Source organism: Syngnathus acus, chromosome 3 (assembly GCF_901709675.1).
Source record: "Syngnathus acus chromosome 3, fSynAcu1.2, whole genome shotgun sequence".
In the NCBI taxonomy this organism is placed as follows: Eukaryota; Metazoa; Chordata; class Actinopteri; order Syngnathiformes; family Syngnathidae; genus Syngnathus; species Syngnathus acus.
In genome coordinates this window covers 6,400,295-6,427,453 of record NC_051089.1, presented here as the reverse complement: position 1 = coordinate 6,427,453, position 27,159 = coordinate 6,400,295, and the positions used below count along the sequence as shown (strand labels likewise).

The following is a 27,159-nucleotide window of genomic DNA, read 5'->3' as shown; positions in this document are numbered from 1 at the left end:
AAGCAACATTTCATATTAAAAAAATAAAATAAAAGCATGTTTTATTCCTGCTTATACCGTATCACATCGACATATGTATTGGACATAACTCTCGGCTACAATATTTATATTGTATGGTAGTGAAAAAAAAAATATCGGTTTGGAGTTTAAATCTGGCATATCATGAACAAAATACCCAAATTCAGCCAATCACAGCATCACAATCATTTTGTAGACTGCTAATTGGAGATTTTGTTCTGTCCGGGTTAGGGCCCTAAAGACTAAACTTCCTTCCGCATTTTCCCTTCCTGTTGTACGTAATGGAATGTTCCTTACATGTGTCTTGGATTGCAGTTCTTAAAAGTTGAGGGCTTTCAGTCACACTAACACAATTTTCTTAATCGTAATATATGGCATCTCTTACTCCAGTTAAACGAAAAGCTTTAATGTTCTCCTCCGACAAGGCACCAAGTGTGACAACTGGTCTCCCACAACTGCATCATCCAAATCCACGGCGAGATACTCATCGGTGACTAGATGGGCAGCTGAAATTACCAATTAGTTTGCCAATTGGCTGCAGCCAATTCGATTGGTTTGTAATTAATTCTAGTTACTGGCCCGTGGAGCAGGACGGATGGCGCCATGTCTTTGTCCTACTGACACACTATCCTGCCGATCTGGGCCTCGAGGGGGAGGCAGTGCACATCAATCCATGGCCCCGCAGTTACTGAGCTCTGTGCGCGTGCACACACACGCACACACACACACGCGGAAAGACAACACAGAAAGAGGCTGCTCCCCTTCACACAGTCCGACACACAATATCTCTCACACACTCCGACACAAAAACCCTCGCAGACGGACCCCGTGGAGCAGAGCTGATTTACAGTAGATGAAACTTCCACAGTCTGAGATGGTGCTGACTACAACGTTGAATCCTGTTTGTGTGTGTGCGCAGGTATGTGAAGGAACCTTAATAAAAATACTGTACTAATAATCTGAAGTGAAACATGAAATTTCAGGAAGTTGGCTAACTTCTGATTTGATTTCTACAATACTAGAAATGAGTCAAAAATATCAACATAAAACCTTCTTTTGACATCCTTTTATTGTGTAGATCACAGGTGTCAAAGTCAAGGCCCGGGAGCCAGATATGGCCCGCCAAATCAATTTAGGTGGACCGCGAAGACAAATTGTGCATCAAATTCATGTCAATTCCAAAATTTCAAATTGTTGTCACTTTTAAAAAAAGAAAGATATTGTTAGCAATTTTTATTACATTCATTTTTTTAAAGAATTTTTATTTTTAAATATTTGATTTAAATATTTCATTTTTAAATATTTCAACAGTTTTTATTAGTCTCTATTTTGAAAACTAGTTATAGTATAATATATATACAATATTAGACATTACACTGTAGATATTTTCTATAGCACTAATCCTCATTAAACGGATCTGGATCTGGCTGACTTTTGGCAAATTTTCAAATCCAAACATTTATTCAACATTTATTCATTAATGGCTCTAAAAACAAAGAGGGTCTTTCATTATACTGAATTTGTACATTATACTGTATGCAAGTGTGTCTTTGCCACTTATATTTGTCCGTGTGCATGTGCGCGTGTGTGCTTGTGTGTGTGCGTGTGCGTGTCTGAAGGTCACAGCTTCCACAGCCAGAAAAGTAAGAGGTAAAGTGGAATGAAACAAATCGATGTTCCAGATAAAAATACACTGCACCTCAGCCATTGTCTTTTATAAATACACACATGAACACACGCCCGCACGTTCACACACACTCAGCAAATGACTCGTCGGTCACTGCAAGCCTTTTAATGAAAGCGATATGAAAGAAGAGGCCGAAACGGTGGCTGCCGGCTTTTAGGATATAACGACGGTGTAATGGAAGACCATTAAAAGATCATAACAGCTTCAAAGGAGGAGGTTGCTATTGTTGCTCCGACTTCAACTTCCCGCAATCAAGGCGGCGATTACGCTCGATATAGAAACAGGCCAGGTTGGAAGGTAAAGTTACTCCTGTTCCATTGGTTGGCACCGGTAAGTAAATCAAGTGTGATGATCATTTGTGATTCATGACAGCGGTCATTGGATCTTGATGGATGAGGATTAACGAGAAACTAATTTTTCATGCCGGCTGATTTGAGATACCAGCATTAAATAGAGGCAGTGAAGTAAACTCAATTCAACAATATTAAAATTTATTTAAATGTAAAAAAAAGAATGTTATTTTGTCTGAAAAATGCAACAAATCAGAAGACAATCAATCCCAAGTCTCAAACCAGCTGATCTTCTCTCGACAACACATAATAGCAAAGCTTAGCGATCCGCGCATGCTCCATAACAATAAAAGAATAAAAGAATCGATAGCGTCTTGTCCTGACAAGAGTCAAGCGCAGCCGAGGTTAAATACATCGCATCAAACACTCCGCTTGATGTCAATGCGATGTCCCCGTTCCATAGGAAGGCAGTGGAGCTTGCCAAACATAGCGGGAGAGGACAGAGGCAGGAGGAGGTTCGGGGGCGCTGGGGGCACGCCTCAGGCAAAACCTCCGTCAGATATTGTTTGTGTTTAGTAGCTGGGGTCCATGCAGAATTGATGAAGGCTCTCAGGAAGGCTTCTATCGTCGGACGAGGGGAGACTGAGTGAGCGAGGTGAATCAGAGCATGGCAAAAGTGCATCTCAAAAGTGTTTATGAAGAGGCATCCATTAGCTCCAGACACTCCCTCCGTGTGCTCGCTATCCAGGTGGATGCGTATAGGAAGGCGATCAAACAATATGGGGGGGAAAGGCCGAGGAATCATGCAAAGATAGAACCCTAGATAGATGTACAGTATATTTAGTCTGTCATGCAGCAGGGCTATTTATTAGCACTGATGCTAGGCCCAAGGTGTTTCCAAAAGGATTAAATGTCAATTAATAAATAAAAAAAGGGATCTAAATGCATGTATGGGTAAAAATATATATATATATTAGGACTGCAGGGTTAGGATGTTCTTCACAGCAAGGCTCATTTCAGTTTTTAGTCCTCAAAGGATTATTTATGAACGAATATGTTGCAATTCAAAACGGGTCACATTGTGGTATAGTGGTTAGCGCGTCTGCTTCACAGTCGATTTGGTTTGAAATCTTGTCTGAGACGTTCCTGTGGGGAATTTTCATGTTCTCTCCATGCTTGTCAACTGTAATTGCTTACAAATCCCACAAGATGATGGTTACTTTTGTCGAAATGGAGCTCCTCAACGCACCTCAGCACCAAGATGCCACCAGAGGGCACCAAAGCAATACTTAATATTCTGCTTTATAAAAGCAGAGTAATCACATAATTAGAATTTATCTCCTCAGTAAGCCACAATGGTTCTTTGCAGAGGATAAAATGTGATAATATGCATAGTGTTACAATCTACATGTGTTGCTCCACCATTTGTGTTCAAATCTCCATTCATTAAAGGACACTTAGATGCCACTGCTATTATTAGCCCATCAACCCAATCCCATTTCCTTTTTTCCCATTAGACTTCATTTTTTATTTCAAACAAATTGAAAATCATCCTGGAACGGATTGTGTTCACCTTTTAAAGTTCCACTGTAATTGATCAAGAGCCGCCTTCCATATAGAGACAATGTGCAGGCAGACAGTATACACACAGACACACACATTTGCACACTCACAGCTGCCCTTTTTCCACATCCTGGGCTGTGTGCAGTCTAACCACAATCCTGCCTCCCTCCAGTGCTGACCGCAAAGCAGTCAACAGAGGCACACTGGGCCTTATCCTGCATGACACGCCGGTCGATAATCATGCACGCCGCCACGCAGCCCAACACCAGTGTAACGCCGATACCTAGGGGCCCGGCAGCGCCTGCATAAACAAACACGCCTGCCTGGAGCCACACGCACGCTTACAGTAATTAATCGTCGGGAAATAGAGATTAGACGGAGATTCAGAGTATTTGCTTCCTTCCGACTGCGAGGTTCAAGTGATTCGCTTGCCTGGATTGGCGTGTTTTAGAGATAACGGAGAAAAAGGACGCTTGGAAAAACAGCGGTTGACATTATCATCCAAGCAATAAGCTTTTTCCTGACAATGACATGACCTGACATGACACTGTCAAGATTCAGCCTGCATGAAGAAGAGAGAATTTGAAAATATTCCGCTTCGTGTGCATCCTATCAACTTTTCTGTTGATGTTATGAACAAATCATTATTAATCACCTGCTGCAATTTGTTGATAATGCAAAACGTGTTAAATATGACACATTTAACTACTGTTGGTAAGGATTAATGTCCTTACAATTTCATTATTGCATTGTACCACACAATGCATTCTATGAATGGGAAAGGAAGGTTGAACCATTTATTTACAGTTGACCGCTATTCACAGTGAGTATAGGGACCATAAATACCAAAAATCCATTGAAATGCTTTAAAAAAAGTTATTTTATGCATTGGACATTTTTTATTAATCAGTCAATTAAACAATCAATTCTCTTCTGTCAAAAATTAGCATCGGCCTAATTTAACTTGGGTCCGGCCCTACTAGTTATATCGTGCTACATTTTTATGTATATTTTAAATGCTGCTTGCACCACAGGTTCAGTGCAGTTGAAGTCTTTGGTGCAAAAAAACATTGATAAAAAGGCCTTTATTGCGTGAGAGAAAACATATGTACCTGCATGTTACGATGTTTATTTTGACTTTAGAGATAAGGAATGTGAGTACATCACAAACATGGACATCCATTTTCTAACGCAGTAAGAGTGAGCTGGAGACTATCGCGGCTGACTTTGGCCGAGAGGTGGTGTGTGTGAGATGGACATGCAGCTCGGTGATAATTCTGTCAGAAGGCCTCATCAAGTTGGAGTGAGACTGAGCAGAAAACAACAGGAATGCGCACTGAGAGTAAAAAGTGAACAGCAGGAGGATGAAACTGCTGGAGAATTACCGAAACTCAACAGCACCACCTTCAGTTCAAGTACAGTACTGCTTTTGAATAGGATGATGTTGCAGGTGGCAAAATTAAAATTAAATTTAAATTATTTATTAAAATTAAATTAAAATTAAAATTCAGTCACTTCATAAGAACTAACCATTTTAACCCTTTTAAACCGACAATTTTTCAAATATATTTTGTAACATGAATATGATCTTACAACAATGGTTGTATTGAGTAAAAGTTAAACTATTACATTTTAGGGATACAAAAATGCATGTCACTTTTGGGAAAATCTCAATTAATATTACTGCAAATGCAAAAAAAATTATAGTTTAAATGTATGCTCTAAACAATTTCTAAAATGCATACATTTGATACTTTGAAGTTAATCAACAGGTTTTGTGAATGGGAAATCACATTTCACTTTCACACACAAAGCGCATCTAAAAGAAATCAATTATTACTTATTGAAGAGAAACAACAAAGCAAAGTGTGTGTGTCTGTGTGTGTGGGGGAGAGCCACACCTCACGGCCACGTGTGGTGTGACCCTCAACCGGGCCCACTCAGACTCCCCCTCGTGGATCACCCGGATCACAGAAGTGAAGCCGAGCAGAAATTTTGTCCTCTGTCAGATGGATGACTCCATTTAGCAAATTAGCAAAGCTTACCATACTGCCTTTACAACACACTCACAGACACACACACACGCACAAATTGTGCATATAGGCACACCAGCGAGCTGCATGAGGTGGGAAAGGCCAGGTCACCTGAGACTTTTCACATGCGCAAACATGAAGATGCTGGAGAGCAACCAGTAGAGGGGAAAAGATGCCCAGGAGAGGATAGAAAAACAGTATCGCCTACCAGGCAAAGAACATACACTAGCATGCGGTAAGGAAAGTGCTTTTTCATGGACCTTGAACGCATCACTATGAGGAACCATAGTAGTAGCCCATCAACAGCAAAAATTTATACAACCAACAATTCCTATATATTATTTGTACGGCAGCAAGTCAACCCAAATATTTTCTTTGTAATAATATTTTCTGTCCATCCCAACGAGTCGAAACGCAGTGTTCTGATTAATGTTTTGTTTGTGGATGATGAATTAAACAGGCAAAATCCACCTGTTTTTATCTATTTTAGGAAGCGGCCATTTTGCCACTTCACGGCTCACCAGTTTTCTGAAGCTGGGCCATGATTGGTTGTGGCAATTGTGATGTCATTTTTAGGTGACAGCAAATGGCAAAATGGCCACCCTTTGAGATTGATAAAAACGGTTGCATTTTGTTGCCTAACTTACATAAACCGGGAAAGTTACAACATATTATTGTAAAGAAAATTTTTAGGTTGACTTCTGCTTTGTCGATGCCATGTCACATCACAAAGCAGTATCTGTTGTCTACATTTAGTGCTATCAGACAAAAAAAAAGGTATTTCCATGTATGTTTTTGTGCGGCAAAAGCAAAACCATGGGAATGAAAGTGATTAATGCCGCTCTTTTCAGCACTAATACTGAGGATTAAGGCTAATAAATGTTTCATTTGAGGCCGAGCTCGGATCAAAGGTGAGAAAAGCCCTCGGGCTTGCTCTCCCCTTCCTCCTCCTCCTCCTTCAGCTGTTGCCTTCAGCTGTATTCTGACCTCAGCAGCAAGTAGCACATCATTAGACCATCTTTCAACTTTTTAGCAGGTTCTCACTCATACGGCCAAGGTTGCGATAAGGCTATTCTGTTCAAATGTAACTTTCTAATCCCAACATTACTGCTTGTGTACATAGACTTTTTTTTTCCGCCAATTTCACTAGTTTTGAATTTGATGCCTGCCCCAGGTCCCAAAAGAGTTGGAACAGGGACATGTTTACCACTGTGTTCCATCAACTTTCTTTTCACCAACATGTATCGTATTTTCCGCACTATAAGGCGCACCTAAAAACCTCCAATTTTCTCAAAAGCCGACAGTGCGCCTTATAATCAGGTGCGCCTTATATATGGACAAATATTGAGCCACTACAGCAGGCCTGTCCAAAGTCTGGCCCGCGGGCCAAATGTATATATCTTATATACGTATGGACAAAGTTTTAAAATGGGCCATTCATTGAAGGTGCGCCTTATAATCCGGTGAGCCTTATAGTGCGGAAAATACGGTAATAAACATTTGGTAACTGAGCACACTATACTTTATAGGAATACTTTATAGGTTGAAAAGGATTTACAAGTCATTGTATTCTGTTTTTATGTCTTTTATGTCCCAAATTCATCGTAATTGGTGTTTGTACATGAGTAGATAGTGGATACGCATTTAACTCCACACACACACACACACACACACAAATTCATTTGCACATTTGCAAAAACACATTAAAAGCCCGCACGCACAATCGCACATACGCAGAGTCAATATTACGATAAGACAGTCCTGCTGTGGAGGCTAATATGTAAACTCAAATACGTCAGTTGCGGCAGAATTGCCACTCTGGTTGAGGTAAATGGGCTGTATGATTGTGTGTGTGCGTGTGTGTGTTACTTTATCTGGGGAGGGTTTGAGGGGGTCTTCTATACAGCAGTGGTTGGGTAATGGAAAGGTCATCTATCCAATTCTCCAGGTGGGGGGGCTGCTCTGACACGGCTCGTTTGTCACAGTTCAATAACTGCCACTCCAGGGAGTGTGAGGGGGGATACAACTGTGAAGTGTGTGCGTTTGTGTGTGTGTTTGCGCACTAAGGCCCTGCTTGGATGCACAGCTGATTCCCAAAGCTTGTCCCTTCCATTAGAGGCCTCAAACGGGGTCACGGCAACGGGCAACAAGTCACAACTTTCCACACAGAAAACTGACTCGTCGGGCCTGTGTGGACAAGCTTAGCCTAAAATGGTGGACATGTACATGACATGTACTGACAACACACAGTGTTGGTTCAACAATAGAGTGAAACCACCAAAATCGGAATTTTCTGGATGAAACTTGGTGATTTGTCTACTCACTATGCCACCTTGTGATTGGCTGACGACCGAAAAAGAGAAATTTGTACTTCTGCTTTTGCTTCTTATTTAACCTGTCTTGTGCATCCTTCAGAATTTCACTCTGAGCCATCAAGCATCTGCTGAGGCACTCTGCTTTCTTCCATTTGAAAATCAATGGAAGCCTTCAGTGTTCTCTGTGACGTATCACCATGTGGCCCCCCACAGAGGTGCCCCAGGCACAAGGTGCTTCTCATCCCAACTGGGTGCACTGATTTGGGATTTTGCTTTCAAATCTACCCCGGGTCCTCCCACACAGTCAACTTCAAACTTATCCACTCATGGGTAAAGTTCAAACTCAGGTCTGTGTCTCCCTCTTGTGGCCATCACAAAAACTAGCGGCACGTGGAAAAAGGTAGTGTTCCGATAGATAAACATGGATTTGTCTTTGTGAGTGAAGAGAAGGTCAATGAACCAGGACACAGTGATGGGTGACTCAATGCCACGAGATATTTGCCTTTTCCACAGCAATGGAAAACAAACCACACCAAAGCAAAGCTAAGCCAAACTGTCAATATGCAGTCAAAAAGCAGCAACAAAAACACTTCTTATTATAAGTGTACTTTTTTTCCAACCTAGAACCTCTCAGATTGCAATGCTGTATGTATTTACTGCAGAAATTGCTGCAAATTGCTTTCATCACACTGACTCTTATTGTGATTAACACGGTTCAGCAAACCACTTTCAGTGTCAACATTATCGAAGCAGTCCGCTTAATATTTGCACAAAATGCAAACAGTCCTCTCGGTGGGTATTGAAAGAGGCCAAACATGGCTAACACGTGATCAGTGACATCATGGGATAGAAGCACTTCCTCATTCAAAATGACTAAGTGCTGCGAGTCGGGGAGTTGAGTTGACCAAAAGCCCAGTGACCTTAAATCATCAAACTTGTGGCTACACAATATTTTCATTGTTTGAGAGAAGCTTCAAGGGAAATCTGAAAGATGACACGTTTAATGTTTAGAGATGCTTTTTGGGTAAGTCACTTGTGGTGGTGTATTTTAATTCATGATTTTTAAAACTGAAATTAAAGAAAAGACACACAACATGTGCTAAAAATAGCTCATGAGTGATTGGACATTGCAATTTCCACAGAATGTTTTTGAAGTGATGATTTGAAAATGTAAGCACTTGTAGAGATTTAAGAAAGTGTTGCATATGGATATTTATTGTTAAATCCTCATTGATAATGACTGTGATAAATTTGCATGATCGCCATCTTTATACATGAATATCATTCATTATTAACAATAAGTCTGCAACTAACTGTTATTATAATAATTGAATAATCTATTAATTATTTTGTTCATTAATCAATTAATAATTTTTTAAAGAATAAAACTAATTATCAGTACTATCGCTATACCAAAAACAAAACATTGTTTCAAACTGACATCGCATCATTTAATTCAGGTCTAAAAGATGTCAGAAAATGGACAAAAATGTTGGCCAATTTCAGAAGTAATATCCCAAAAGTTGTTCTTAGATTCCAAAACAGCTGCTAATGCCTAATGTGAATGGTTTGGGCCATTTTTTGGCCATCCCTGGATTGAAATAACCTTTCTTGTCTAGCACTTAAACACAATTACAAGAACCACTAAAGAAGCATTGTAAGACACTTTCGCGGTTATTCCAAAAGACAAGTTCTGCTTTTTCATCCAATAGCGGGTGTCGAATTCGCTTAGGGACATGTGGCAATAGCTGCTGAGCAATACTTATCATTGCATCGTCAACCGCACCCGATCTCTGCTCTTTGCAGGGCTCCGATTTTACCTGCCACGCTGGCTACGAAGCTTTGATGCAACGCCTGCGAGACGGAAGACAAATGTGCAAAGATGTGGAAGAGCTCTTAAGGATGAGGTGCATTCAACATCTGCAACATTGCAATGCTTTTCACAATCAATTCAAAAGTTTAGTCACAAAAGTCTATGTAAATAGGGCAACATATTTGGCTCTTGTTTTAGATATCAAGTTGTGACTGTCTGTACAAAAAAAAAAGATTGATGAGATAAAGTGCCACAAGTTTTTACTTTTGTAGTGTTTTGTGCACAGGGCGTCAGCAGAAGAAAAGTACGGCCGGGAATTGGTGAGCATAGCCCGCAAAGCTGGAGGACACGCAGAGATCAGGTACACATCTCGTATACTCAATTAAAAAAAAAACTAAGCCACAATATAGTACTTAATGATCTGATCATATAATACTTCCATACAGCACGCTAAAAGATTCCTTCGAGCAACTAAAAACACGTAAGTCCATCCCAAGGGGGAGATAAAGGCTTGACACTCTACAGTTGAGGAAACAAATAGCCTTGGTTACAGAAATGGAGAACGTGGGAAACTTTCACATCCAACTGTCGGAAGCAATGAAAGAGGAGGTGAAAAAGGTGGAGGCCTTCCGAGAGCGGCAGAAAGAGCAGAAAAAAAAAGTACGTTTGCTTTGAGGGGAAAGTTCGTGATATCAAAGAAGGTGGCAGGTTCTCATCGTAGTGTTTTTCCTGATAGTTTGAAAGCATCATGGAGAAAGTGCAGAAGAGGAAAGTGTCCTTGTTCAGGAAAACTATGGAGGTAAGGAAAAGATGGCTACAAGAATTTTTCAACCAGAAAAAATGTTTTGTCTCTCCAACCCACAGTCAAAGAAAAACTACGAGGCAAGATGCAAGGAAGCGGACGAGGCAGAACAGACGTCAGAGAAGACTGCCCATGCAGCCAAAAATGGCGACAAGGTAATTTGCACGTGTGCTGTTTGGACACTCCTGATGATTTCTGATTTCAAATGTCGGACCGCACAAAGATATATAAATGATTGTATTTCGTTTTTATTTACATTTTACTCCATCTTCATCAGAATTGGCATTTGAATTTCAACAGTCTAATTGAAAAATTGACTTCATGCAAAACTGATAGCTTAAAGCTAACAGAACTATATTTCATAGGGTATAATAAAAATGATTAAATATAGAAGTTAGTTAGGAATTGGCTTTCTGAAATCATTTTCTGTGTAAAAGGAATTTTTTAGACAATTCTTTTAATTTTGAAATAAACTTTTCTGACATTTTAATTTGCACAATAAAAGTTTTGCTCTTTTATTTATTTAAAATCTGTCTCATAGGCACGCCACAGGGCCAAGCAATGCAGACAGGCAGTGAGTGAAGCAGGTATAATTCTGAGTCGTCATTTTTTCCCGTGTTGTCGTTTTGTACAAACTGCATCGTCCACTATTTTGACAGAGACCTTATACTTGACCAACATCGACCAGCTGGAAAATGTTCGCCAGGACTGGGAGGAAACACACAGAAGCACGTGCGAGGTAACTGGACAAGTTTTACACATGGTCACAAACAGGAAGTCCATACCAACTTCCTCTTTCTTGACACCACTTCGCCTCACGGGGGAAAATGAGAGTCATGTGCAGTGAATCAGCTAAAGGCGGAATAAATCTTAATGGCAAAAACGTGGACGTGGTCTTGTAGGTGTTCCAGCAAATGGAGGCTGATCGCATCCACTTGCTCAGGTGCACCCTGTGGGACCACTGCAATCACATCTCCATGCAATGTGTCAAAGATGATGAGGCAAGCACAAATTCCATTTGTGGTAGCTTTTATGTGCTAGCTCGAAGCTTCAACAGAAAAAGAAAAAAATCCTTAAAACTATTTAACTCCATGATGATCATCTCATGTCAGTTCTGTGAGGAGGTAAGGAAGCACCTGGAGCACTGTGACATCACCACCGACATCAACTGCTTCATTGAGATGAAAAAGACGGGTTGGCATCCTCCAGGTCATTTCTCACACTTTTCCATCCCTTATTCTGTATCATCCAGTCATGCATACACCTTAATCCCGATCTGCACTGAAGCAAACTTTTCTTGTTACAGATCCCATCGTCTTTGAAAGCTATTATCAGAAGGAGACCAGATCTGGGGATGGGAACGGCCTAGGACACTTCACGGGGGGCAGAGAAGATCACATGAGGAGGACCTCGGATCCTCTCCTGGAAGCTTCCGTGAAGAGCAATGTTGTCAGTCGCCATTCAACAGTGCCCTCTAGTGGAGAAGGTCAGTCCGATGATGTTTCCAGCAATGGCGTATTCAAAGGACAATTCCTCACTATCTTTGCTGCCTTTTTCTCTGCTACGTCTTCAGATGGGTCGTATGCATCCCTGCTGGGTCTCCAGCAGCCAATAGTGGACGAAGATTCCTACATTGCGCTTTACAACTACAATGCACAGGTGCTATGCAAAGAATTTATTCCATATCCTTGATATTTAATTTAAAGTTCATGTACTAGTTTTTATGTCCTCACTAGTAAGACAATTCGGCACACTGAAATTGGAAAACATGCAATACGCGATATGGGTGTTGCATAATGCAACATTGATATTTTTGCTATATTTAACTTGTACCTCGAGAAAATACATCTTTGTCATGTAATTAAATAAATCGTTCCCTAATTTAAATTAGTGTGGGTTGGGAAAAACAGCAACAACGACATAATAGTGGAAGTTTTAAAATGTTACAGTTCTAAGTAATAGCTCTTATGTAAAAAAAAAGAACTTTAACCAGGCCCCCTATTAAAAGCTTTAAATAGCTTGCTTAGGGTGACCTTTCACGCATCCGTAATACTGTTTGTTGTTTAAATTTGTATGTCTTGGATATTGCGTGAATAAACTCAAACTCAAACCAAATATCTTACTATCTTTTCAGAATTATGTAAATAATAATTCACTTTATAATCATTTCTTCTTCAACATTGTTTTTTTGTCCATCCTGTGTTCATGGGTCTAACAATAATTGGAGATGAACAGCTTTTGTTGTGTTTTATGCACATGCAAGCTTTGCACAGTGTTACCTTTTGCTTGTGTCGTCACTGGGCTTAGATCCGAACCGTATTTTGGGGCGAGCCGGCTGGAGTTGCATTTGGCTTGTTCAACCTCCGGTGAAACGCAGGCGAATGAACAGGATGATGAATTGCTTCCATCGCATTTCAGCAGCAGCTTTCTTCTGCACTTGCACGCTTGAGAGCCCCTCCGGATGCTTTCTTTTCCGGGTGCATCTCACACCCACGCCAATAGCTTACTCCGCCTCTCACGACCCAAAAAAAAAAACAACTCTCATTTGTCGCGCAAAACGTCAAATTAAATATCTTATTTGGTCCCGTGAAATTCTGTTTATTTTATTTTATTTGACAGAAAACTTCCACAGGAAATGCATTAAACCGATTGGCACCTGTTTTTTGAATAATTCTTCACTATTTGCTAAACTACTGCTCACTGCCACCATACAGTACAGTGATCCCTCGCTACTTCGCATTTCGTTTATCGCGGCTTCGCTACATCGCGGATTTTTTTTCCAAAATTAAAAAAACGTTTAAAAGTCCAAATAAAACTTCTAAATTGAGGAAACATGTGTCTAACCTTTAGGACAATGTAGTATTGCTCCAAATGTTCGTTTACATTCCTTTAGAAATCCGTTTACGCGTGTTAGCACGATCACGAATTAGCATCTTTCCCGAATTCTCATCTGCCCAGTACCTCTTGTTGGTGAGCGTACTTCGCAGATTTCACTTATCGCGGGTGGTTTTTGGAACCAATTATCCGCGATAAACGAGGGATTACTGTATTTGTATTTCAAGTCTGTGCTCGCAAGTCAAAGCAAACAACAGCTCATATCTGCACAAGCCAGGTCACGCGTATCTCAAGGCACCACTGCAGAATTAAAACTAGTTGTGTTGATGCTTGTTGTATGATCTCTTCAGGTGGAAGATGATTTGACAGTTCAAAGAGGTGATGTGGTTCAGGTCTTGGAGCGCGGTGAGGACGGTTGGTGGACCGTGGAGAGAAACGGCCAGGTGGGAATCGTGCCTGGGAGCTATTTGGGCAAACTCTGAAAAGGTTTGCAGAAAGGGGCAGATGAAATGAAAATATTTAGGGGGGAAAGGGGGAAAGTCAACAGACACTGTAAATGTAAATTTTGTTTCAATTTCAGGCAAATATCTGTTACAAAATAAAATTGTTAATAAAGTTATATATAAAATGAAACATTGTCAGCAGTTGCCATGGTGACCTAGTATCCCGTACTTTAAAAAAAAGTTATTGTCTAATATTAGACCTAGAAATGATTATTTTAATGTATTTTTTGCAACTTAAAAAAACATTCCCATCCGCACCTCACAAATGAAAAAGAAAAGTCAAATTGAAATGTATGACTTTATTTGTTTCCTCTTCAAAGCTCCTCACAATTTGTTACCCTTTTTTTACAACTCCAGCAAAATATTTTGGGTTTCACATAACAGCTCCAAGTCAATGAAAACATCGCAAAATTTCACAGGAAAATAACTATATCGAAAAGAAGTCATTCCTACTAACAAATGAAAAAAAGGTGAAACAAGGGAACGCTTAATACTTATTCTACACTCACAACACTGTCAATCAAACTGGCTCACACTTTATATATTCACAGTGCTTCAACAGTGAAGCGGATTCAGAACTAAATATACACAGCATGAGAACTAAACAGGAAATATAAAGTATCTGCTTCACTGCTAAATCAAACTTTTTCAGGGAAAAAAAAACATCATCCTGCCCTGTTTATTTTTGGGGTTTTTTGTATAGACGAATGTCTGGAGAATATTTGGCGAACGTTTGGACCTTCAATAAACCCTTTACGAGAACACAACATTTGCTAGATTTAGATGACTAGGATAGGATTAAAAAAAAAAAAAAAAACATAGCCACCTCTCACACAATTTAGGAGTGTTTTGTACAAAATTAACAGTGGTTAGGAGAATGGGCAATTTTCATCCTACATTGAATTCATTATCATTGGCAGAAAACAGTAAAAGCTCTAAATTAAGGTTGAAATTAAGGTTAAAAAAAAAAAAAAATCCATTTAATGTCACACATACTACCATCATTTGCAAAAGTGCACATTTGCCCCACAAATATTCAACCATGACTTGACATATAAGCGGCTGCTTTTTCCAGTTTTTTTTAATTTATTTTTTTAAGTCATTCTGACTGAATGAGCTCATTTTTATTCTGAAAAAACAAATGCCGATAGCTAAATATACGCTGGCTATTTATAGCTTGTCACTGTCAAGGAAATAACATAAGAGCTTACAAAGCATGTCAATAATAAGAATAAATAGGTGGTTCCTCATGTTCCCCGGGGACCACGTCGCCAGTGTCTGCTACTTTATTGGATTGTGCAATGTGTGCTTGAGCGTATATATCTCAGCTTAAATATAGAACTACAGTTTGAAATCTACCAGGACGTGGTGACGCTTGTCTTCCGATGCGAGGCCCTCAAGCGTAGCTGTTGGTGGTGACCAGCAGCTCGTACGCCGGGTCGTGACTACGCCTGCAGAGCACCACGCAAGCGCACAGCATGCCCAGCATCTGGAGGCAAACACAGGAAGGGTAGGGCAACTTTGCTCTTGAGGTTTTATCCTTTGCACTAATACTTCACATTCCTGACTTCCTCCTCACCTGTATGGATGCAAAAGTTAGCGCAGCCCAAATGACATACATCATGATCTCCTTCAACTTCTTCACAACCAGAGCTTCACAACCCTGAAAGAAAACACAAATATGTAAACAACTTGAAAAGGACTGTTATTTAAAAAATTTAAAAAATAAATAAATAAAAAAGACAACTGGCACTATTGTGCACCTCTTGGTAGAGGTCCGCCGGCCGGGTGAGAGTGCCGGTACAGTTGCTGATGTTGGGTTGGCAGCAGCTGACAGGGACGCTGTTGTTTTTCGACTCTTTGAACCAGCGAGTGTTCCTCCAGTCCGAGTAGTTGTGGATACCGCAGCAGTGAAGCTAAAACAACACGCAGGAAATGTTTTCACAGCCCAACTCTCTTGTTAAGACATTGACGTGCTTAAAAAAAGCCAGCGTATCACTGTAACCATTTGCCTCCCTCCTAATAGACTCCGCCCCCTCTCAGAAGCATCATACTACATACAAGGTCAGAGCTTAGAATTGACAATGACAAAAAAACTTTGTATCTTTTTTTTCCACCCCTCACCTGTCTCTGCACATAGTCGATGGCACGACTAGGAGCGTCCGTGTTGGTGCCGTTATACTCGTTGTATACCTTCTGGATGGAGTGGTTCACCTCGTCTTCCACCTGGAATGCACATCAGCCCATTTAAAAAAAAAAAAATTTAAGTATTTTTGAATATTTCTGGATATTCACTTTTGGCAGCAGTTTTGGAATATTTTCCTCAACTATATAGAAGCTTACTTTTGCTCTATAGATGTAGCCGAGCACCACCACCACACACTCTGTCACAAACACCAGCAGCAAGATGGCAGCAAACTGAGTAGAGCAAAAAAAAAAAACAATTGATTATTGATCATGGCATTTGTCCTAACATGACCAGCAGGCGTGCACTCACGGTGGCCAGGCCGCAGGAGCTCTCGCGTATGGTGGCACAGCAGCCGATCAGACCGATGACAAAGAGGAGAGTGCCCACGGCGATGATGACGATTGCCGGGATCAGAGTGTACACATCTTCAAAGAAGTGGTCGTAGTCGTCGTAGGTGATGAACACGTAGGCGCCGATGTAGCATAAAATGCCTGCCGCCGCCTACATAAAAATACATCGAGACGATTAGCTCTCATATTCTCGTTACCAATACATACACTCACCCAGATGAAATCAATGATTAACAAAACTGCTTTGCAAAGAAATAGTTATGTCAAACCTTGTACTGTATTATTTGTTTTGTTTCTGCAATGTCAGTCGAGAAATTAATTGATGATTTCAATAAATCCGTTTTTTGTGGAAAAACAAGCAGTTTGACAAGATACAATCATTACATTAGGGATTATATACAATAAAACAACACTCCTGCTCGTGTGATGTTGCTTTTTTAATTTTTTTTAATATTGAACCATACCAACAATAACTTAAAAAAAAACGGTTAAAATTTTATTTTGCAATACGGTTGAATGCGAAATCAAATTTTAACAGATGGAATAATCAAAATAGATTCCATTCGATAATGATCGTACAGAACTGCACTGTACAATATTACATTATTACGGCACTGCCATACAGTTTTGTATTTGACGTTTTAGAAACGATTTTACATACAGTAATTGTGACTTCATTAAATCGCGTATCGATTTACGCCAAAACGCAGTGCACTTCTGCATCCTTAATGTCGTCATAATATTGAATTATTTCTACCGAGACCTTTAAATTAAACATTATTAACACCGCAAAGGTAGACTGTACGGTGCAGGTAGCCAGTGAGTGTTTATATTATGGGATGCAGAGCTGCTAGCGTCATCCTAGCTTAAGCAGCACAGCAGGTCAACAGCTGTCACGTTACGTCACGGCAGATTCCAACGCAGTTTATTACCTCACGTTGTTGCACTATAAAAATATGAATGATAACCTCAAATTCAGTTTCTCCACCAAAGCTAAAGTGAAAAGGCGCTCCTCTGTCGCAGTGCGCTAGCTTGCTAATAACATCGCTCCGTCCTCAAGGATGCCGCACATCGCTCAAATGTGCCCGAAATTGCTTACCCAAAATATGAGATTGAGGAAAACCAGGACGGTTTTCGATGACGTAATCCCGCACTGTCCCATCCTTTGCTCGATAGGAATATAAATATAAAGGAATGAATACAATAAATCACTCTTGTCTCTATGCGACGGAGAGAAAGCGATGCACCTGCTGCACTTTATTTTACTGTTTTGATAATAAAATGGCTTCGGCGGGCCCGCCCCACTGTGTGGAGTCTCAAGGTTTTGACCAATGAAAACAAGGCAGAGGGAGACACAAGTCACGTGATGCTTGACGTCACACCAAATAGGCCGAGACGTCCTATAATTTGATATTAAGGTGCTTGATGATGTCACCAATATTTATCTATTTATTTATTCATAAATTTAATAAGCTATTGAATAGATTTTTATAAGATATGAATAGTTTTTCTCAATGCATTTTCTATCCCTTTTTTTCAGTGTCAAGAAATATACTAAATTATTCTTTAAGATATGTCAATTATTTGTTAAAAATCGACCTATTAAAAAAGACTGCCGGTGGTATAAAATTACCTCACTACCTACAAATCCTTGGTTAAACGTAGAATTCAAATCAAAAGTGATTTTTTTCAGTTCAAATTTTTATTCTTTGATTTTATTGTATTTTTGTAGGCCTCATTAGCGTTGCATTATTGTTCAAATCCAAGATAATACATCAGTTGCTTACTAAAATCAATTTATTATATTAAAAAATACTACAGGCAATATGAATTGACCACGTTTCATAAATCCAGACTATCCAGTTCGGTCAGAAGGTGGTAGTATATCACAAGTAAATTCTATAAGATATTCTTTTTTTAAGAAAATCTCAAGAAACCCTCAAACGTCATCATCGCTAATACATCATTTAACAAACACCATCATCTAAAATATTTTATTCAGATGCTCCTAATGTCTTAAAATATTCACTCATGCAGTATCCTGGCAGATAATCAAGCTAACATGGACATTAGTACTCTTTTGGTGCATTGTCATTAATGTGTCACACTTTAACCAGTAGTACTTTGACTGAGTTAAAAGTTTCCCCATATATCTGTGTCACCTTTTTGCAACTTACTTTTACGTTTGCATCAATTAGCATGACATTGTTTGTTGGCTTGAGTTGTGTGGGCGAAGATAGTTGCAACATTACAAAAATACCCATCCATCCATTTTCTAGAAATGCTTCTGCAATATTTATACTGGGTTCATATAGAAGAAAGAGCAAAAAGTACTACAATCCTTTTGATCCATTCATGAGTTTATATTTTTATATTAACATGTTTCCATTTCATCCCAATATCCTCACAAAGTGTAGTATATAAATGAGATGAGCACAGCAGCCAGTTAAATAGAAACTAAAGCCTCCGAAATGAACATAGGATAAGGGTGAATAAAATCTTTACTGCATGATGTCCAATTATTGCAATAACCTTTCAAGCATGAGCTCTCGCTCTCTCTTGATTTCATACAACATATTTGGGCAAGTAGAAACGTGATTCAAATAATCAGACTACATTTATGTACGTCGTATTTTGCATATGTCTCACGCAATATGTGTTGATGATGTCATACTCCTTTGAGGTCTTGTTTTTGCTGCATGTCAGCAGAGAGCAGTGGAACTGTGAATTTTATTGACTACAAGTAAGCAAGCAAGACCAAATATTGAAGCGTTTGGGGGGAAACAAAACAATAAATGAAAATTGTGAATGGCACAAAAATGAGTAGATTACAATCATTGTGAGCAGTGGACTGTCCTTAATGGCCATCACGTGTGTCACTTTCTTTGTGTGTAGATCTCCAAAATCCGATTCAGCATCTCTGAATCCTGCAAGAGTCACAGACGTAAATATTCAGCGAAAAAAAAAAAAGATAATATACTATCATATTATATAATATTAAGTACTAGGGAGAAACTGTAAAATATTTGGGGAAAAAAATGAAAACAAATATTCACACAAATTCTTGGGGGAAATCCTGAAAATTGGGAAAATAAAAATAATTTGAGGGGAAAAAACAACAGCATTCAAATGTAGCATCCTTTTATCGCATAATTTAAAGCAAGAGACCTCACCAGAGTTTTTAAGCGGCTCTCTTGTGAGTCCACCTGCGCTTGCATGGCCACCCGCAGGAAGTGCTGGAAAAGCTCGCTGAGGCCGCTGCGCCCCTGGGTGTCGTCCAAGGGTCCCACACCCCGTTCCTCGGTGGAAGACAGCAGCGGGGTTTCCATCACACTCTTCTTGCCCATGAAGTGCCCTTAACAAACACAAATCATCATTCCACTATTCAACTCAGAGCACAAAACTGTCACAATTTGCAGGTTGTTGTAGTGGTCGTGGCAAAAAACAAGGCATATGGAATCAAAAGTATTTAATAGAACCAAACCAAACAAAATCACCAATCATGACATAAAACATTAAATTAATGACATAAAACTGTGAACAATAAAAAATGCCAATGAGGTTAGAAATTGTCTGTTGTAAAAATATTGAGTCATATTTTAATATGTTAATAAAAAATGCCAATTAGGTCAGAAATGGTCAATTGTAAAAATATTGAATCATATTTTAAGAATTTTCTAAATAGCGGACCGAAGTATATCCAGTATGCAGAAATATATTTAGCATGCATATAAATTATGTTGAATAAAAAGTCTCCTCAACTGTGAATTGTGCATTATTAAAAAATAAAATCTATTCATAAGAAACTTAAGTAACATATGTGCTAAACTAATAATAAAATCGTTTTTGTCTTTTAACATGCTCATAAATGTATCAAAGGCAGTCATCAATAAAAAAAAAAAAAAAAATTCAATAGCTTTTTTTTTCAATTTGCTGTTATCACTAAAGTACAGAACACAGTTAAAGAACAGAGTTAAAAAAATATAAAAACAATTGACTTAATACAATTTTGACAATACTGTACTTTTGGCTCCTATACAAAATCAATGTCACTATTACATAATTAATAAACACTTGCTCTCTTACCTGTTGCCCAAAGGTTCCCTCTGGGATTCACTTTAATTTTGGCCACTTTATTCCTCAGCTCAGTGAGATCGAAGCTGACCGCTGTGCTGACAGGAGCGAGAGAGAAGACGACAAGATAAGTCAAGAAGCCACACCAGCACACGTTGTTCACTGTCAAACCCTTCATAGTGCACCACTATGTTAGCGTATGTGTGTGTCTCCCATCATTCCCACTTTTATAGGCACTCCTGGCTTGGCCCCTCCCCTTTTGCTGATGATGATGATGTGCATATCATGAATAGTTTTACACACAGCATCATTTTTTTTTTTAGCCCACGCTTTTATAAAATCAGAACATTTACACAACTAGCGATAGACTTATTAGTTCTAAAAATGTGTCATGGTTAGCCAGCCACTTCCACCTTGGGTAGGCAACAGTGGTGGTTTTAAGGTAAGCAGAGCTGCATTGAGTTTTGTGGGTGGAACAGATTAGCATTTTCTGATAAAGTGCCATTCAACTTGATTACCTTGTGAAGGTGAGGACTTGCAGAGGGGTGGGAGCATTGTTACGTTCGGCCAAGGTGAGCAGGAGCCTATCCCAGCTGACATTTGAGTAAGCGGAACGGTGCACAGACAACCACTGACTCATGTTGTCAAACCTATGGACGCAGATCTCATTGAAGATGACATGCGTGTTGGAAGGCAGTAGAGTAGGAAAATATGACTGAAAACCATAATTAACACATTCCTGAAGCAAAAAAATTGATTGCAAATTGTCCACTTGTTGCTATATATAGACAGTATCCATGGCTAATTTGTATCACTCCCACCTAATGAGCATTTGTTGCCAGGGTCCCTGACTGGCTTTGACACAATGAGCCACATGATACTGGAGTGGTTGCAACATGCTGCTCTCCTCAGCACGTTGGATGCAAAGAGCTGTTGAAGACACACACAGACTCTGATGCTCTGAAGGTGATAAACTGGCAACTTTCAGCTTGCTCTTTAAATAACCTTTGACATTCTCTCACACGTACACACGCACTGCTGAATGTCAGCTCAATTGGAAGACTGTGGGACCCATCGGGTCATATTTGGCAACAAGTTCACAGTTTCATCGAACTGCTTAGCTTCATTAGCTTTTATAACATTTGATGGTGTTTTTTTTTTTTAGGGAAAAGTATCTGCAGATGTAGGTGTGAAGGTCGCTTGAGACGGTGTCCAAATTATCTAGCGTCCCGGGGGGGAATGTGGCAAAACATGGAAAAGAAAAACCGTGTGAGAGAGAACAAAACTGCTAAGCAATTTTGCTCCAAATGTGAGAGCACGAATTGAAGTCTGAAACTCTTTCAAATAAATGACTGACATTTATGGCAACAATGTTGGTGCAACAAAGCAAAATTATATTGGATGGTAACCAGATTCCATATTTAATGTTTGTACTGTCATAAAATACTTCACATCTGTTTTTTCCAAAGACAATAAGTGGACAAGAAAAAACAGTGCTTAAACCATGTTTAAGAATTCTCCATGAGAAAATAATAATAGTCTTGTTCCCTCACAAAAATATCTTAAAGCTATTCCCACTCTTAAAAAATGCTCTAACAAATGGTACAAAAAGAAAAATTGGACAGAGCGAAACTTAATTGCTGTATTAGAGGCATCATGACTTGCGTGTGGGGTTTTTTTCTTCTTCTCTTTCCTGGACATAGACTTCACTCCCGGTGGATCAACACGAAGAGACCCAACATGAAGAGAACGGCGTACTGCGCATAGACAGGACAGACACATGAGAAAATTACACTGAGGCTTCCATTAAGTTGGCCAAGAAGTGGTTGAAACCTACTTTGAACTTGGGGTAGTCGTTCATGAGGATGGTGACGATTCCAATGTATGGCACAAACCTGCGGAAAAGACAACGACTGAGTCAGCTCCACACTGATGACAAACAATCCTTGACTTGATCAAGGGCAGCCAAGATGAAAGCCTTGTGGACTTGCATCAGTCACGAGGCTTTGGGAAATTCCTTTTAAGGGGTCAAATAAAATGAGCAAGCAAGGTAGGGCACATCAAGAGGTGATGAACATAGGACTCCCCTTGATTCGCTTCTTGTGCATAATGGAAAACGTGTGTGAAGAGGCTGTATCTACCCTTAATCCAAACCTCATTTGATGGAAGTTAATAATTGACAATCACAGACGCTTAAACCCTGACGCTGTTGACCTTGCAGCGAAGTGCTGATATGAAACAAAATGTACAGTGGAACATCCGCAGACGAATAACTTTGACACAAACTTTCAATTTAATTTTTTTCTCGGGGCTGATAAAAGTTGATAAATATAGCGACAAAGTCAAAGAGACTAAGTAGCCACGGTAGCCATGGTAACCAAAGGCATGCTCAGCATTTGCAGGAGATCATTTATCATTTGTGTATTTTGACAGACGAATGTCAGTGTGTGCGTGCGCTTCAGTTACCCCCGCGCTCGTCCCACCACATCCTTCTTCTCCAGCCAGTGTTGTCCCTGTTTGTATAGACCTCGGTCATCCACAGCGTTATTGTCCCCTTTGGTCAAGAACTTAATGTCTCCATTTTCCCTGGAAACACAAGCATGATTTTAGTCCCTGATGTCTGCATTGTTTTGTTTTTCTTAAGTCAGTCATACTTTTCATGAAGTTTTAAGACTCTGTGTACTATTGGGATCTCTCGGCCTTCTATCCTGAAGACCACGATTTCTCCCACCCGGATGGGGTCCTCCACGCGGTTGGTGAGGAAGAGAAGGTCTCCTCTGTGGAAAGCCGGCTCCATACTACCACTGAAATAAGCCAGAAAGAGCACGCTCAACTACAACAGCTAACAATTAACACCACATTTGAACTGTGAGGCAAAAAAAAAAAGAAAGCTTTTCCAGACGTACCTGAGAACGACAACGATGGGACTCTCGCTGCCAGTGACCACCATCAGACCCTTCCAGATCATCAAAGCCGATGAAACTATCATACCAAAGTTTAGCACTTGGTAATAGAGCTGCGACACACATGCACAGTTAACCGTTTATTTATTCAGAAGCGGTTATGAAAATGTATTGTTCACATTGACATAAAAGAAAATATCATTACATTTAATATTACACACTAGCAGCAGGTCTTGCTTTACAACTACCTCACGCTGCCTTTTTAGGGTCCGTTCATTTCTGTATTGTACTGGTTTGATATGGAAAAAAAATCATGAACTGAATCAAAACACAAGATCTTATCTATATTTATGCTTATTACTTTGTACTAACTGTTTAAATGACTTTCAATGTGTAACATTATGCTTACAACTTGTTTTTCAAAGACAATTCACATCAATAAAATAGATGGTGGACCCATTTGCGCACCTCTGTTTTGACAAAACTTATACGATTCATTGATGCTCAATGAAGTTACCAATAATGTAGACGGTAGCTAGCTAGTTGTTGCTCAAACCGGCTCGACGACTTCATTTTCACTTCACACTATCGAATAATTATCTTGATAAAAAAAACACCGAGAAGTTTGTAGTTTTTTTTTGAAAGTGTGTCGGCGGCTAGCGACCGTTAGCCAAGTGCCCAAAGGGTCTCGTTGCCTCCACAAAGAATCAAAGCGACGCCGTTATACCCACCTGTCGCTTGTTCATGCGACGCACGTCATCAAGGAAATCAAACGATAACATCGTGGAAAATGATAAGAGCATTTAAAAAATAGGAAATTCACATGAAAACGTGTTTTGGGGGGGAGCATATGGATGCGGCGTCAAGCGCTTGAACAACTCGCATTCTGTCTTCGTCTTCCGGGTGCGGGCTACAACCGGAAGTCCCGCCTACTTGCGCACGCTATGTTGAGTTGTCACTTCGGGATACGGTGCGGGGTGGGGGGGAGAGAGACCTCAAAAAGCTGCAATAGTTAATGTCAATATTTTGTTTTATTAGAGGTGAATTAACTGTTGAATTAAATGAAAAACATTTTATCCGCTCCAATTAGAGTTAACTAAATCCCCAAAAAATTGACTTGAGAAAAAATATTAATCATATCGCTTGCTCACAAGCAATACCAATTCAAAGCTGACAAAGCAACAAAGGTCGTGGTGTTTAATAATAATTAACCATCTTGTATCAAAAAGCAAACATCCCCCCATCTATGAAAACAACCATGGCAAAATGATAAATTATGTCAGTTTAATTAAGAGGGTAATAAACAGAGAGCAGAAAATAAATTATGTTTATTTAACCTGATGAAGGAAAAACAAATGTAATTATAGTCACGTTTATGTTCTGTCATTGAGACAATGTAATTTCCTTAGGGGAAGTATTGAGGTGACTAACAATATATCATTGCTTGTAAAAAAAATAATTTGCGACTGTCACACTGACTACCATCTGAATTTACACACGTGGTTTCTGTTAATTTGTTTGTAATAATATACTTTAAAAATATAACATATTTTAAGGCCTTCAATTTCCCCAAAAAGCAGTTTTTATCATTTTCTGTTAAATATTGTACTCAGTATCATTATGATTGAAATTTAGTATAAGGTAGGTGTTACAGTTTATGTATCGTTACCATATTTTTACAAACAAAAGAAGTAACGTTTTCATGGTTTTTGCATGTGCTTTTAACTTGGCCATGAAAGAACCCATTAAAGTTGGTGCAGCTTCTGGTTAACAATGATTTTAATGCTAAAATTGCAAGAATGTGTGCCCTCACACACACTTAGCATTACTTTTGCTTCTAAATTGGGACTGTTCGGCCTTAGGAGATATCCATGTAAGTAGTTAAAATCACACATTTCCATTCATGCATTCATGCACTTCAATCCCGGTTAACATAACAGACATGTCCGCCAATGGGCTGCTGCATGTGAATGTGTCAAGGCCATAACACTGAACAGAATTTCACAGTTGATTTGCGATGACTTTACACTCCATTAAAATTCATGTCATGTTCCATACACATAATAAACACATGCGCTCTATGTCTCTTTTACAATACGTCACATTAGCTGCTCTTTCGGCATTTGTTCACAAGCCTCGGCTGAGTACAAGCAAGGTTATGGAAAGAAAACCTTATTTCGCATTATATGGGTGAAAAATAAGCCATTGGGAAGTTGACTAACTCTTGAAATACTTTTGGAGGGGAGTGTAATTCCAAATTCAAGTCATTCATTCATACGACCTGTAAAAGTGAATGATTGTTATTGAGAGAAGGTGAATTGTCTAAAAGTGCGTGCAGTGATTAGGCGCTCAAAATTCAGGCAATGATGTGCGATGTCTTGTATTCATCGTAGACAAAAGCGACTTTTTGCAGATAAAACTTTGCTCAAATGCCAGCTCGTCTGTGGCATTTAGCCGCCTGTGATGTTTTTCATCTCGTCCGCCTAAATGCTAACACCTAGCGCCAATGCTAATTAAGGTCAGCGAGACAACAAAAAGCGAGGCGAGGCCCTCGGAGAGGACTCTCGTCATAACACGCTGGTCAGCTCTGTCTTGTGGATGGAACATCAACTTCAGCGTGCGTCTATTGTTGGTGTTATCTGTTAAAATTAAAAAAAAAAGAAGCGGACCCAAATGACATGCTAATAAGCTCAGGGTATTTTCACCACCTCCTAACTTGGTGTGTCACAAATCTGTGCTCAGAGTGGCAAAATACACATTAGGCCTTGTTAAACATAGAATGTCGTCAGTTGATGACTGGCAATTCACTCATTTGCTGCTCTTATAATAGAGACTTAATGTTCAGATTGTCCCGAGTGATGTCTTCATTACATTCCGTCAGAGCTGCTCGTGCCACAGCAACTTTTCCTCTTTAATTTCTTCCGCTTCACTAACAGCTTCCTACGTAATGATATGCGGGAAGATTATTCTCAATACTTCATTGTTTGACGATTTTCCACTCAGACTTGTTTAAACAGACATGGACAATATGAATAAATCTTGTGAATGGAGTAAATGGGAAATGTAAATGAAAAACTGCACACAAATATGCAGTCGGTTCAGTTTTTGATTGACAGTGTTTTAACAATATATTAATTATTGGGGTTGTATAGCTTGTGGCACACTCTGGTTCTTAATTGCTAAATACGTTAATCGAGGTATTAAAAGCAACGATAAACATATTGTTGAACAACAAGATAAATCAAACTGATGGATACAGTAGTCCCCAAAAATTTTTGCATCTAAATGAAATTTGGAAAATCTTGATTCATTCATTTTATTTCAAATTATTGGCACACCAAGTTACATTATCAAGAGTCCTGTTGTATTTGTTGCATTATCCCTTGTTTTTTTTTTCTATTAATTTCTTCAAAAATATCCCCCACTCCTCACCAAATAAGTAACTTTTTTTTTTTTTTAACTTTCCAGATGACTGAACAAACAGTAGGTGGCAGGAGTGTCTTATCCGGTCCCAGTCACATTTCCATTGTTACAAACTTAGAATTGACACAAGATAACATCGAGTTAAAGGATGAATAAAAAAAAAAAACTTAAGAGAAACTTGTTGACGTGCCAAACGCAAGTCTTTGTTGTGTTGAAACGATGTGACACCCGGGTGGCTGGGCATCATCATAAATAACAACAAGTGAACTTTTTTGGTCAAGATAACATGAAGTGGTCACGCTGAAGCTCTTACATAAAGGATGACTCACTAATGACCAACGAATCACAAGTGATTATCATGA

The 27,159-nt window shown here is 39.4% G+C and overlaps 4 protein-coding genes and 1 long non-coding RNA gene across 8 annotated transcripts; 2 read left to right on the top strand and 3 right to left on the bottom strand.

Moving 5' to 3' along the window:
• Positions 1–8,775: 8,775 nt before the first annotated feature.
• Positions 8,776–13,997, top strand: LOC119120953 (proline-serine-threonine phosphatase-interacting protein 1-like). 3 transcript variants are annotated; one of them, XM_037248237.1, is made up of 14 exons: positions 8,776–8,930; positions 9,713–9,813; positions 10,006–10,080; positions 10,166–10,200; positions 10,273–10,379; positions 10,456–10,518; positions 10,584–10,676; positions 11,063–11,108; positions 11,181–11,260; positions 11,424–11,522; positions 11,634–11,730; positions 11,828–12,007; positions 12,095–12,180; positions 13,707–13,997. In XM_037248237.1, the coding sequence occupies exons 1-14, from the start codon at positions 8,898–8,900 to the stop codon at positions 13,836–13,838; spliced, it is 1,227 nt and encodes a 408-aa protein (XP_037104132.1). In that variant the 5' UTR covers positions 8,776–8,897; the 3' UTR covers positions 13,839–13,997. The 3 variants fall into 3 exon arrangements, with proteins under 3 accessions (XP_037104132.1, XP_037104133.1, XP_037104134.1); XM_037248238.1 differs by lacking the exon at positions 11,424–11,522; XM_037248239.1 differs by lacking the exon at positions 8,776–8,930 and having other exon boundaries at positions 9,992–10,080.
• A 141-nt stretch (positions 13,998–14,138) lies between these two features.
• Positions 14,139–17,690, bottom strand: LOC119120690 (tetraspanin-3). The gene is made up of 7 exons (XM_037247827.1): positions 17,497–17,690; positions 16,357–16,548; positions 16,203–16,277; positions 15,984–16,085; positions 15,623–15,775; positions 15,439–15,522; positions 14,139–15,348 (listed from the first exon to the last, which is right to left on the bottom strand). The coding sequence occupies exons 1-7, from the start codon at positions 17,557–17,559 to the stop codon at positions 15,256–15,258; spliced, it is 762 nt and encodes a 253-aa protein (XP_037103722.1). The 5' UTR covers positions 17,560–17,690; the 3' UTR covers positions 14,139–15,255.
• A 1,393-nt stretch (positions 17,691–19,083) lies between these two features.
• On the bottom strand, positions 19,084–21,331 carry nmbb (neuromedin Bb). Of its 2 annotated transcripts, XM_037247829.1 has the most exons (4): positions 20,990–21,331; positions 20,484–20,569; positions 19,571–19,752; positions 19,084–19,324 (listed from the first exon to the last, which is right to left on the bottom strand). In XM_037247829.1, exons 1-4 carry the CDS (start codon positions 21,109–21,111, stop codon positions 19,274–19,276), a joined length of 441 nt encoding a protein of 146 aa, XP_037103724.1. In that variant the 5' UTR covers positions 21,112–21,331; the 3' UTR covers positions 19,084–19,273. The 2 variants fall into 2 exon arrangements, with proteins under 2 accessions (XP_037103724.1, XP_037103725.1); XM_037247830.1 differs by lacking the exon at positions 20,990–21,331 and having other exon boundaries at positions 20,484–20,658.
• LOC119120694 lies at positions 21,315–21,994 on the top strand. Its single transcript, XR_005097567.1, has 2 exons — positions 21,315–21,437; positions 21,637–21,994. It is a non-coding gene; the product is annotated as an uncharacterized LOC119120694 (long non-coding RNA).
• Positions 21,995–22,144: 150 nt separating this feature from the next.
• On the bottom strand, positions 22,145–24,291 carry sec11a (SEC11 homolog A, signal peptidase complex subunit). The gene is made up of 6 exons (XM_037247828.1): positions 24,106–24,291; positions 23,378–23,487; positions 23,126–23,275; positions 22,938–23,057; positions 22,309–22,366; positions 22,145–22,228 (listed from the first exon to the last, which is right to left on the bottom strand). Exons 1-6 carry the CDS (start codon positions 24,175–24,177, stop codon positions 22,178–22,180), a joined length of 561 nt encoding a protein of 186 aa, XP_037103723.1. The 5' UTR covers positions 24,178–24,291; the 3' UTR covers positions 22,145–22,177.
• Positions 24,292–27,159: the final 2,868 nt, after the last annotated feature.

Coding starts and splice junctions, on each gene's coding strand:
- LOC119120953 (XM_037248237.1), top strand. CDS start 8,898: ATGACACGTTTAATGTTTAGAGATGCTTTTTGG. Junction 11,523..11,633: donor AATGTGTCAAAGATGATGAG/GCAAGCACAAAT, acceptor ATCTCATGTCAG/TTCTGTGAGGAGGTAAGGAA. Junction 12,008..12,094: donor AGTGCCCTCTAGTGGAGAAG/GTCAGTCCGATG, acceptor CTACGTCTTCAG/ATGGGTCGTATGCATCCCTG.
- LOC119120690 (XM_037247827.1), bottom strand. CDS start 17,559: ATGGGACAGTGCGGGATTACGTCATCGAAAACCGTCCTGGTTTTCCTC. Junction 16,278..16,356: donor GCTCCTGCGGCCTGGCCACC/GTGAGTGCACGC, acceptor TGCTCTACTCAG/TTTGCTGCCATCTTGCTGCT. Junction 15,349..15,438: donor TAACTTTTGCATCCATACAG/GTGAGGAGGAAG, acceptor GTTTGCCTCCAG/ATGCTGGGCATGCTGTGCGC.
- nmbb (XM_037247829.1), bottom strand. CDS start 21,111: ATGAGTCAGTGGTTGTCTGTGCACCGTTCCGCTTACTCAAATGTCAGC. Junction 20,570..20,989: donor CAAGTCCTCACCTTCACAAG/GTAATCAAGTTG, acceptor CGCTCCTGTCAG/CACAGCGGTCAGCTTCGATC. Junction 19,325..19,570: donor AGAGCCGCTTAAAAACTCTG/GTGAGGTCTCTT, acceptor TGACTCTTGCAG/GATTCAGAGATGCTGAATCG.
- sec11a (XM_037247828.1), bottom strand. CDS start 24,177: ATGCTCTTATCATTTTCCACGATGTTATCGTTTGATTTCCTTGATGAC. Junction 23,488..24,105: donor GTCGCATGAACAAGCGACAG/GTGGGTATAACG, acceptor TGTGTGTCGCAG/CTCTATTACCAAGTGCTAAA. Junction 23,276..23,377: donor CCCATCGTTGTCGTTCTCAG/GTACGTCTGGAA, acceptor GGCTTATTTCAG/TGGTAGTATGGAGCCGGCTT.